This window comes from Macrobrachium nipponense, chromosome 8 (assembly GCF_015104395.2).
Source record: "Macrobrachium nipponense isolate FS-2020 chromosome 8, ASM1510439v2, whole genome shotgun sequence".
NCBI lineage: Eukaryota > Metazoa > Arthropoda > Malacostraca > Decapoda > Palaemonidae > Macrobrachium > Macrobrachium nipponense.
Window position 1 is genome coordinate 7,542,741 of NC_087203.1, and position 12,289 is coordinate 7,555,029.

General features: G+C 40.1%; 1 protein-coding gene across 4 annotated transcripts in view; it reads right to left on the minus strand.

Moving 5' to 3' along the window:
- Positions 1-12,289, minus strand: part of LOC135222607 (tyrosyl-DNA phosphodiesterase 2-like) — a 167,068-nt gene that overhangs the window by 103,170 nt on the left and 51,609 nt on the right. For 3 of the 4 annotated variants that reach the window (XR_010316297.1, XM_064260700.1, XM_064260701.1), the window contains exons 4-5: positions 3,310-3,453; positions 2,833-3,043 (exon numbers count right to left, since the gene is read on the minus strand). Coding sequence is in view for 2 of the 4 variants with exons in the window: in XM_064260700.1 (XP_064116770.1) it covers positions 2,833-3,043; positions 3,310-3,453 (355 nt within the window). In the remaining 2 variants the exon portion in view is untranslated. The remainder of the gene's footprint in view (positions 1-2,832; positions 3,044-3,309; positions 3,454-12,289) is intronic. The other variant, XR_010316298.1, reaches the window with a different exon arrangement.

Genomic DNA, 12,289 nt, shown 5'->3' on the forward strand with positions numbered 1-12,289 from the left:
CCAAAAACACAAACATATACTACACAATCTTAACAGCGATACCAACCACGAAACTTACTCTCTCACACAACCGTTGAAGACGTTGTCAAATGGAACAATCAGATCGTTCCTCCATAATAACATTAATACTATGGTCAGTGTTTCTATTGAAATGTCTCCTTTTGAAGCATTACAGTAATTAGTGAATCTTGCTCTATCATAAAATTCACGATTTCATTAATATTCCGATTTATGACAGAGTTTAGAGGATACTTATGTAAAAATACATCAGTATTTTGTAGAACGGTGTAACCACTATCACATTGTGTAAAAATAGTATGTACGAACGAGACTGTAGGTTTGGTGACGTCATGGTGGTCATACATATTTTTTTTTCGTGAATGAATATACATTTACGATCAAAAATAGTTACTGTACTGCTTACAGTACCATACTGTAATACAAAATAAAGTAATCAGTGCATACTGTAAACTTGTAAAGTGTATTTTTGTCTTTTGAAAAATGCATTCCCCAAGGAATTATTCATTTGAAGAGGCTTTTTATTATGAAGATACGCCAATAATATATAAGGTGTGCGTTTTATTATGAATATATGACAGTAATATATAAGGTAAAATGGTTTTATTACGTTTACGCTTTGTCGTTGATCACAAACAACAAATATGATAATCTATGACAATTATCATTTGTATGACTGCAGTGTTCAGAGAAGTTGATTAAGTTATACTAAAACAATAATGAAGTTCGAATTGAAAATTAATGTTTTCCTAAATCTTATTACTACAGTAATTACACTACTACTAGTAACATTTCTAAAAGGTTAAGAATGACAAAGGTCGCTGTGAAGTGTAACTCAATGTTTACATTTCTACTGGCCACTCAACTACAAGTTGATGTCAATGATGTGGAATTATTCCATGAATGGGCTATATATTACGAAGATATGCCAATAATATATAAGGTGAGACCGGTTTTATTACCTTTAATGTCAGTTAATATCATAATGTGAATCTGTTCATGCATTTCCTGGTTATCAGAACCGGACAAGGCTTAGCCTACCACGGACAAGCCTGGATGCCGCGGTTCATACCAGCGATATAGACTGAGAAGTGGTCCAAGGAAAAACCCGTGATTAACTGAATCCTTGATTGCTGATCCGCAACTAAGCGAGGCCCCACTGTACTATGGTATGATGATTGAAATACAAGACAAACAGATCTTATCGAATTCGGTTGTACTTTAAAAAAAAAAAAAAAAAAAAAAAAAAAATTGTTTCATGTTTATGCAACAAGTATAACGATAAAACCATACTTTCATCATTCTCTTTTGCTGTTTTTGAACTTATGTAACTAGAAGATGAGATAAAGTTAGGCTATTGTGATTTGGTCTCTCATAACATCGGATTATCGTAAGACGAATTATCGTAACTTGAACACTACAGCTAACTGTACACTGTATAACACCTTATTAGATCTTTACATACTCTAGACACCCAAAGGATTAAAGCTAGGCTTCTTTCACTTTACAGTATTTATAATACTATAATGTACTGTACAGTACTACTGTATAGTAGTAAATTCTATAGTACTATACTGCATAAATATAATTTTACTTATTACGCCATCGCGGGATTAAGGCGCTGTTTGACTGGTCTAGAATTTTAAAAGGAGGTGTGCGGCGGCTGTAGACTTGAAAATCACTTAGCGTCGGTGGCCAGGAACGTAACCCCTGCCGCTAACCGAGGGCTGCCTGTACACTGTTATTACATGCATTTCTTTAGTAAGTTATCTAAAAAATTAAAGAACAGAATTTTCCCAATCTTTTGCCTAAGTTGTAAAGTGAGGGGGGAGGTTGGGCAGCCTGTCAGAAATGTTATATTACTTGAAAGTGACCAGGTCCAAATTGTTGGTGGTCAAATATATGAAGTTGCCAATTCAATTCTCTCTCTCTCTCTCTCTCTCTCTCTCTCTCTCTCTCTCTCTCTCTCTCTCTCTCTCTCTCACACTGTATTATTGGCTGTACATGTATATTTCTAATGGTAAAATGTTTAAGAAGACTTTGAAATGATATCAATAATATATTTCATAGATTAATACAGTAATAGAATAACAATTTAAGGTATATTTGATGTAGGATGATACCTTAAGTATACTTTGGTTATTTGAACTTTCAATATAGGCAGTTATAAGGATTTTTAGAGGGGGGGGTCTAAGTATTCTCGGATTCTAGCTATTTGTGGGGGCTCTGGTACGCATCCCCAGTGAATACAGGGGGCTCACTGTATACATTGATGACCGGGAAAGGTAATGGTGTCTTGGTCTGTTTCTGGACGTATGTAAACAATATAATGGTGCATATGCACATAGCCACTTCTTGTGAAATTTTTATGTAGAAAAACTGGGTTCAACATTCACTGCGGATAAGAGAAAGTGTCCCCTTACCCTGAGTCCATTTACTATATTCCATCATGTGTTAAAATGTTTATCATTACAACACAATACCCAGCCACAAAACCAGCTAAAAGAGAATTCTGGTCATCATGGAGCTCTGGTTAGACCATGAAAAGGATAACTCGTTGAGGACGAGACAGCAACTACACCATAAAAAAAATTGCAAATGAGTGAAATTTCCCCCACAGAAGAGTGAATGATGTGTTCCACAAAAATACCCAACAAAAAGAAACACGGAAATGTGAAAAGCATAAAAAGGGGGGGGGGGGCAATGTTCATCATAAAGACTATCAGAATAAGATAAGGTTTATATAACATAAAATGGCTTTCATCTGCATAAAAATGTATAAATTAAGAATAAGAAAGCCCCAGCAATACCTACCTGAACTGACAAAAGGTTACGGCCCATTCGAGTGTTCTCATATGGATAAACAGTGTGCCCATCATAATACACGGTTGTTCTCCGTAACAATGTTGCAGTGAAGTACTCTTCATTGTTCCCAACTATGAAATGAAATTGTGGAAGACGTTCCTCTAAGTATGAGTAAGTAGCAGGAATCAACTCTTGCAAAAACACTATGTCAGCTTTTTCCCTGTATGTAGTAGATTACATAAAACAAAACTTGAAGTTTACAATTTCTCTTACATAATTAGAGATGACTGATGATATTGCAGTCCTCTAAACACTATAAATTCAGGCAGAAAAAAGTACAGATATCATTTATGCTCTTAACAACTATGATTTCTGCAAAAATACACAAAGCACAAAAAGGGTGGCCAAAGTCATTTGACCCTACACTCATATAGTATAGAGAAAATCGCAGAAAAAGAATAACAATCAACAGTATACGGTACTTACATTTCAAGTATCTTTGCAACAGCTTTTGTCCTTTTTTTAAGGTTCTTTTCATCAAGCCCATCTAAATTCCAGCTTATAAGGCGAAAAGTTTTGGGTGGCTCTGTAGTAATGCTTCCCTGAGGTCCACCTGATGAATGTGAGCTACTGGAAAGAGTCATCCAATATTATCAACAATATCTTAATTAGATGAAAACCAAACAAGTTTTTCTTCACACATATGACCTATTCAGACCAACAGAACTCAAAGTAATATGTAAATGCTTGAAAACCCTCAATTCTTGTGAGAAGTGCTAAAAACACAGTGAAAGAATTGTTCTACCGAGTTTGACTACTCACAGTGTGAGTGAAATTTGGTTGCCTCAGCTGGATCAACAAAGACCTGTACTAGTTGCAATGGTAACACGATGTGCCTTTAGAAGGAACCAATTCTTTCAGTGGCATTAAATTGTGACATGAAAGGAGTGGGGCCACTGTGGCTTCTGTGGGGACAGATTTAAAATTCTCTTTTGCCCACCTTTGGATAAATATGCTTCAGAATGTAGTGGAGCTAGAGGCAGCTGCCATGAAAGGTAACCATTATTTCCCTTCAGCTAAAGCATTGTAGTCAGATACATATCCTTATGCCCAGGTGCAAATGATACGGATAAAAATTGCAACACTTGGCAATCCTCTACTCCATACTGTGATTAATAATGATGTTCATACTTTCTATTGCTATTTCAGCACACTAATCTAGTGGAGAATATGAGAGCTTACATTTGGATGAGGAGGGAGCAGTCCTCTAATTTTTGCAGGAAAGTACAGGAATACTTGTCCTGCCAGAGGCACATAGATCATGCACTGGTGACAGAGAGCCCCACTCTTCCCCTTGGAATGGGAGAGGGCACACATCAAGTCTGCCAAGACTTCTTGTGCAAGGCCTTAGACCTCCATCCTTCTTCTCCCTTCTATATGCAGGAAGAGTGTCCAAGGGTAAAGAGGACGGCAAAGATGAGGATGAACGCAGAGAGCACTTCTCCCTCTATCTCTCCAAAATCTTTCTAGTCTTCAACACCAAAGGGATGGTTGAGGTAACTTGAGGATCACATACTGGAGGGGCTATCACTAGAGGAGGCTCCCCTTCCTATGCAGTAGCCAAGGAAGCTGAAGCAGCTGCAGACACATGAGGAGGGAATGCCAGACTCAGCTCTTCTTCTCTGCCAAGTTGTCTGGGAATACTACGAAAGACAGGCAAAGACCTAGAATGTTGAAAGAAGGCCAAATTTCCTGCAGGTGCTCTAGAGATGATGACCTCTTGGTGTCTTTAAAGATAAAGGCAGATGAGTTCAAGAGACAAACAACTGCTGATGGTACACCAACAACAGCTACCTTGTCCTCTGAAGACAGGGATTGGCCAGACTTCAGCACAGCTTGAGTACTACCTCCCTGAGGTGAGGTATTACTACCAGCAGACAGAAGAATCATATGAAAGAAAAAGAAAGGAAGGAATCAGAAGGGTTCTGGGGTATCATCAGAGGTATACTCCCTCCTGAAGAAGCTGGATAATGCTTATCATCCTTCTTACTCCTCTTACCAAGTTTCTCCAATTGCAGAGAATTTCAGCCAGCAATACATGCCTTCCAAAAATTATAAAAGTAACACTATATACGATGACCTACTATTACATAGGATGCAAAGTGACCTAAAGTATGCCCACAGCAAAGAGCAAGGCACAAGAAATTATCCATAAGAGAGTGAGCCTAACGCTTACTGTTCTTGGTGGCCAGGAAAAAGTAAATGGTGATGAAAGGCAAGTGAGGGGTCTTCCCTAAGTCACCCCCATAACCATCAGTTAATACCTTTGTTACCAAGTTCAACAACTGCTCCAGCTTGTGCTGAGGAAATACTCCTACATAAAAGGCAATTGTTTGCTTTTCTGTAGGAGCAACTAAGCTATAAAATGGCCTTAATATGTTTCTGCCACTCATTTCCCCACTGGTTAAACGATAACTTAAATATAGTATAGTAGTATACAATTGCAAACTTAAAAAGTAATCTGTATTTTTCCTCGGAAACAAACCTCGACTTTCATACATGGAGTTTCTCATGCAAGGGGTATTTTGGCTGGCACTGACTAACAATTAAAACAAAATCCTATCAGGTAGGTCTATGGGCCAACACAACCTGAGGTGAGTAAAATCCCCTATGAAAGAGTAGACTCTTATCCTAAGAAAAATACAAATTACTATAAAAAATTTTATTTATTCTGATAGAATATTAGCCTAAGCTTTTATAAATGGAGACTGAGTCTTGGGAAGGGGGGCAATCAATCCCAGCTATCCCCTGGTGGGCGTGCCCCATGTAGTCTGGTTGCCCTGCACATAACTCTCCATTCTCAGGTAAGTACTATCACAGGCCTAATCTATGAACTGAAATGATGGGACCTATGTACTGTACTCACCCCTACTCTAGGTACTTTGTCTGGTATCCCTGTAGCCCTCTCAGGTGGAGCTCTTTTCTCTGTAAGAGCTGGACACCCTTACTTCACCTGTACAGGGCCTAGGGTGAGGGTATCCAAGGACTTGTACCAAATCCCTCAGGTAGAAGAATGCAAACGTGGATTGCTGCTTTCATATGCCCATTCAGGACCTGTAGGAATGGCTGATTCTCCTTGTCGGCAATAAAGGATTCTATCCCCTGATGTTGTGGGTCTTCACCTTCCCAGGGACCTCTCCCCACCTGCCATGGAGTAGTAACCCCTCGTTGCAATCTCCCTAGCCAGGAGATGGTGCTCTTTGAAATTTCATTCCTTGTCTTGCCTAACTGATTAAGTCTTTTACATGCTGTCCTGAGGGTGATTATTCTTTTCAGATATTGTCTAAGGGCTCTGACCAGGTACATCTTTTCCCTACTTCCCTTGACAAAGAACTGTTCAAACCTCAGGTCTGGGACCAAGGGATTCTGAGTCTTAGCCATGAGGTCTGGGATGAATTCCAAGGCCAGGAAGGACCAGCCCTCCAGGTGGGAAACAGTTTAAGAAAGACTGTGTAACAACCCTCCACCTCTCTTGGCTGAACTGAGAGCCAGAAGGAACACTCTCTTCATAGTCAGGTCCCTATAAGATACCATCCGAGGGGGCTCACAGGGCGAGCCATATAAGCTAGCAAAGACCTTTGTTACATCCCTATATAAATGCTCCATGGTAACTGATATATACAAAATTATTATGGAAATGGAATCAAAATCAAAATACACGATAAAAAATAAAAAGCTCCATTAAATTTAACAGGAAGTAAAACTCCTGAAGAATTTGATAGCCTGGTGAGAAGAGCAAACCAAAATTCAATGTTTAATGCCAGGAACTAAAGGAACACAGCAGAAACCATAACACTTTCATTAGCCATGTATGTACTGTAAGCAGCAGTGTTAGTTTACTCCTATTTGTTGAAAAGACTACAAGGCATGAAAGCATACTGCAACAAACTGAATTTGGGGAGTAATGACACTTGTCAGCATTGCATTTTATGAAAGCCTTGACATTTCTCAGAAAGAGTGAAATTTTCAGCTACTTGGCAGATAAAACTTACTTACCTATATAATATTTTTGTCAATTCTAGTTTAAATCATATGGACATAAACGGAAAACATAACAAAATAAGGTTTAGTAGATTACAGGTACGTTGATGCTCAAATCAAATGCAACATGATTCTTTTTGTATTGTCCAGATTCTCAGACTCAACGTAATGTTGCCAAGTAGTGTTAAACCTTTGTTTATTATTTCTAATGTCATACATGTTGAAAAGTTAGCAAATTCACAGCTAGCATTATGGTTATAAAAATATGATCCTTTTATGCACAGGTAAAATTCATAATCTGTGTGGTTTGAATTTTTTCTTTTTTTCGCACTGCTTAGTTCAAAATACAGTGTGATATGGTTAACAGTGCCATCCATAACAGTGCACTTCACATGCTCCTCGGGCTGGTCAACATTACCTCTGCAATGTTATAACAGTAGACCTAATAAGCTCAACAGTCAAAACAATATTTTCAAAAAATACAAATATGAATTACAACAAGTTTTCTTTGAATGTTGAAGTTTTAGGCTGTGTTTAAGCTGCCTGGATGTTGCAAAATGATTCATAGGCATAAAAAATAATCTAAACCTTCTGCAATGTAATCTGTTACTAATGAACTTATTTGTAGAGATTACCTGTTCTTTGAGGAATAAAAGATGATGATGATTTTGATTATATGGAAAAGATGGCTATTAATTGAAATATCCATTAATATTAGTATCAAGGCTTATGCACTTGTTTTTTAACTGGCTTAAAATATTATTTTCTTAAAAGTCCTTCTGCTCACTATTGGTGTATAATTTACTTCTGTTCACTTTTGGTGTATAATTTAGTCTTTCATATGATAACTTGAAGTGCAATGTGTGTAGGTAACCTCATTTGCTTTCTGGCCAGAAATTGTTAATATAGTGATGTGAATGCTAAGTGTAAAGTAGAGAAATCTAACATACCTAGGCCTAGGAACAAAATCTTGGCGTTGACAAGAGAATAATTGAACAGGCGAATATTTACTAGTAAGCCATCATTTTTTAAGTGGTTAAGAAATATATAAATAACTTCATTTGTATAAATATCCAAATACAGTGGTACATAGCTTGTTTGTCAAATGTTTCTTATGTAAAACTTTCAGTTTTTAAGAATAAAATTTTCAAGAAAATTTTGTATCGTTTGTCGAACAAATGCTCGTACTTCAAACTGACTGATTATCTAGGTTATAATTGTATTCAACGGTCTACTGGGTCTTACAAGTTAAGCTGAATTAAACTTTTTTTCATTTACAATATATAGTTTAACGATAACAATATTCGACAAAATAAAAGTGTAAAGCACTTAACCCTTTAACGCCGATTGGACGTATTAAACGTCGATATAAATTGTCTGTTGGGTGCCGATTGGACTTATATACGTCAATATAAAAAAAGTTTTTTTTTTTTTAAATTCGCGGAAAAAATAGTTATAGGCCTACTAGTCAAAAAATGATATTGTTAAGATACAATAAAGTTTTGTACATACTTACCTGGCAGATATATACTTAGCTATAGACTCCGTCGTCCCCGACAGAAATTCGAATTTCACGGCACACGCTGCAGGTAGGTCAAGTGATCTACCGCCCCTGCCGCTGGGGTGGCAGGAATAGGAACGATTACCGTTCTAGAACCAGATTTTCTCTTCCACCTGTCTCCTGAGGGGAGGCTGGGTGGGCCATCAATTGTATATACTGCCAGGTAAGTATGTACAAAACTTTATTGTATCTTAACAATATCATTTTTGTACATGGAACTTACCCAGCAGATATACTTAGCTGATTGACACCCTTGGTGGTGGGAAAGAGACAACTATTTACTGAATAGACAGGTAAACAACATAATTGTAGGTAATAAATAATAAAACCATTGGTTCCTACTTGATCAGGCGGAAGACTCCATGGCTAATGCCTAGGAATCTGCTTCACCTCAAGAGCCTCAGCGAGGATGTGACCTATGGCTAAGAGTTCTTGTGGGTCTGTCGATGGGGTCTTATCCATTTACTCGACAGAGCCTCTTACATGACAATATGCCTATGGCCTAGTGGCATAATTAAGGAGCACAACACCGATCCCGATCACCTGATCCTAACACGAGGGTTAGTGCTTAAGTTGAAAAGAGTTATCTACAAACTCCTTTCAAACAACCCAAAGAAAAAAACACGACGTTAAATAAAATTTAACTCACTAGTTAAGGATCAGTATCGGCTCCCTATCCCAGCAATGTATCCGCAGACACGTATCAACCAAGAGAGAAGGATCCCTCGAAGGTTATCTTGACATCCTTCGGATAATGGGAAGTCAACACAGAGTTGCATCTCCCGTATGTGACAGCTAATATGTCCTTATGACATATTGTTAGGGAAAGAACAAGAATTCGGAAAAGCTCGCACTTCATGCGCTTTTAATTCTCAGCTGTTTAAAGGAATCATCAATGCACTTATCAAGTGCTTAGGAGATCACAATGTCTCAAAGAAGGCCAGGGCGTTCTTTGATATAGATCTCTTCTGGGTGAAGCCTGGAGCCTGGCTAGCGCTTCGTGCCTGGCAGGCGCCTAGCGCCTGTCTAGCGCCTCGTGCCTGGCTGGAGCCTTGCGCCTGAATGGCACCTAGAGCCTGGCTGGAGCCTCGCGCCTGGCTGGTGCCTGATTGGCTCCTCCTCCTGGCTAGCGCCTCGCGCCTGGCTGGAGCCTTGCGTCTGGCTGGCCGCCTTGCGCCTGGAAGGCACCTGGAGCCTGGCAGAAGACTTCATGATTACTGTCTATGAGTCTGCATGCCTCAAGAGTTTCAGCGAGGTAGGGACCTATGACTGACAAACCCTTCTGGATCATGTCAATGGGGGCGGTAGCCCGCTTACACGACAGAGCCTTCTCGGATCGTGCCAATGGGGGCTGACCCACTTACATGGCAGAGCCTTACCTGTATCATATCAATGGGACTAGCCCTCTTACATGACAGAGCTTTAGGTTTCTCTTTACTGGAAGGAGCCTTGCGCCTGGATGGATCCTCAATCCTGACTGGAGCCTATCCTTGAAGGAGCCTGGCACCTGGATGGCGCCTGGCTGGCTTCTAGAGCCTGGCTGGCTCCTAGAGCCTGGCTGGCGCCTCGCGCCTGGCTTGGCTCCTCCACACTTGCTGGAGCTTCGAGCTTGGAAGAGTCTCTAGGCTGTCTGGCGATGTCCACATCGGACACTCTTATATCTGTCCGATTTGTTCGCCTCTGGCGCATTTGTGCGCCAAAGGTTGGAGGCCCGCTCCTTCTCAGTATCCGACCATGACAGAGTTCCTTGGAACTGTCCGCCTCTGGCGTTTTTCGCCTGTATTGGCATTTGGCGCCTGCTGGCGCTACATTGTCCGAGAGTCCTGAACAACCACATAGTTTTATCAGGAGACTGGAGAAGGGTGGAAGAAATTCTTCCCCTTTGAGCTTTTGGCCCCTGGCGGGAAGGGAGGTGATTTTAGTCAGCTACACCCAGTAGACGACAGGATATCTAACAATACGAGAGAGAAGAGTCTTCCTCCGAGGAGGATCCTTCGTGAACACTTCTTTTGCTAACGAGATCTCTTCTTACATGTTGATGAGGTTCCTCGTTGCAGAATCCCTCCCTATCCTGCCCGAAGGAAGGGAAGGAGTCTGGATATCGAAGGAGACTCTGAGCTGAAATTGGGCGGAGCCCTGATTTCTAGCTCTTATTGTATCCTTCTGAATACCTTCTGGGAAGCATTTTTGAGCCCTCATCGCACCCCGAAGACTCTGTAGGCAACGTTTAAACCACCATCTCTTCTTCTGTAGATGAAAACTGTAAGTACCCTGCCTGGGCAACGAAACTTCTATCTGAAAGCGTTGCGTCAGGAATAGAGGGATTAGTTCTTTGCCAGACATACTATGCTGGCAAGAACCCATTGCCGAGTCTCCATTGAATCTGATGCGAGATGCCCAATGGCACAAAAAATTCACTTGTCTTCTTGGTCGTTTAGGGCTAAGAGAAACAAAGAATTCCTTCATAAACTTCCTCAAAGAAGTTTGATGAGGAGCAGTTCCATTTTGTCGGAACACGGAATCTGTGGCCACAAAAAGATCCATTCGAAGTACATGATATCCTACTCTTGTCGTATTGCGGTATCGTATAAGATCCCGAAGATCTTAATCCTCTGTTATCTCTAATTCCCCTTGTAGAGACAGAGTATAGCCTTTTACTGCGTTCTTTGATATCAGATATATACATAGGTGATTCTTCCCTCTGAAAGTGAAGAAAAAAACCTCGTTATGTGGTTCACAGAGGTATCGGAAGAGGACAGTTTCCTCATTCCATCTAGCACGATCTGCAGCAATTCTATGTCTTAGCCATGACTATTGTCATTTACCTTGAAAAAACCTCTCATTCATGTCCACTCCTGGTCAGTCTGCACGCGGACAGACTCAGAGTGGAGAGGTTTTTTAGGTCTATTTATAATAGATTCTGATAGAATATCCAGATACTCTTGGAAAAGCCTTACGAAACATGCTGTGAGAAGAACGTGACTTCTGTGAATCCAACCTCTCTAAGGCCAAAATGAGGCATACATCCTCTCTTCCTTTGACGCCCAATTATCTTAATATCTGTTAAGAATTTATAACTAGGGGAAAAAAGACTAAAGTTTATTCCCCTTCTTTAAATTTAAAGATGTCTTATATTGCTACCTCTCTTGGTTCGAGGAAAAGGAAGCAGTCTAAAGGAAGCCTGTTCGTCTTCTACCTTACAAAGAGATCTATGAAGAAGACTTTCCGCAGGTTCTCACAACTCTTTTCAATAAATGTTAGACATACGTTAACAGTTATTATCTTCGATCGAGAAGGTTCTCACGGACATGCAAAATCTTGCATCGAACCTCTTAAGGATCGTTACGTTCCGTGTCTGTTCCCAAATAGGTTCTCTTTTGTTAACGCGAACAGGGGCGAAAAAAAGAGATTCTCGATGCTCTTTGCGATATGAGAGAGTCGTGGAATTGGCCTAAGTGATTAAAATAAATCATTCATCATTCCTTGTAAGCGACCCCTTTTCGATTAAATGGGTAACGAAATCAGGAACGAATCTTGCCGTTACCGAGCCTGCTGTCCGAGAGGCTACTGGACTCTTAGGTTAATAACTCGCTAAAATGAGAAAATATCTTGGATGGTGGTTCTGGCGCGGACTGGCGCTTCTGGCGCAATTTGCGCCAGGCTGGCGCTTCCTTGTAGTTCTTTTTAGATTATGTGCCATAACATCTATGCCTTTATGGTACCCGACATCCTTCACATGTTAATTCCGTTCTTAGTGGGAAAAAACTTTTATATACGTAGTATAGTCCATTCAGGGAAACAACTTCTGCCACTAAGAGAATGTTTCCCATCCGACTCACCCAACTTCTCTTGAGCAATATCCGA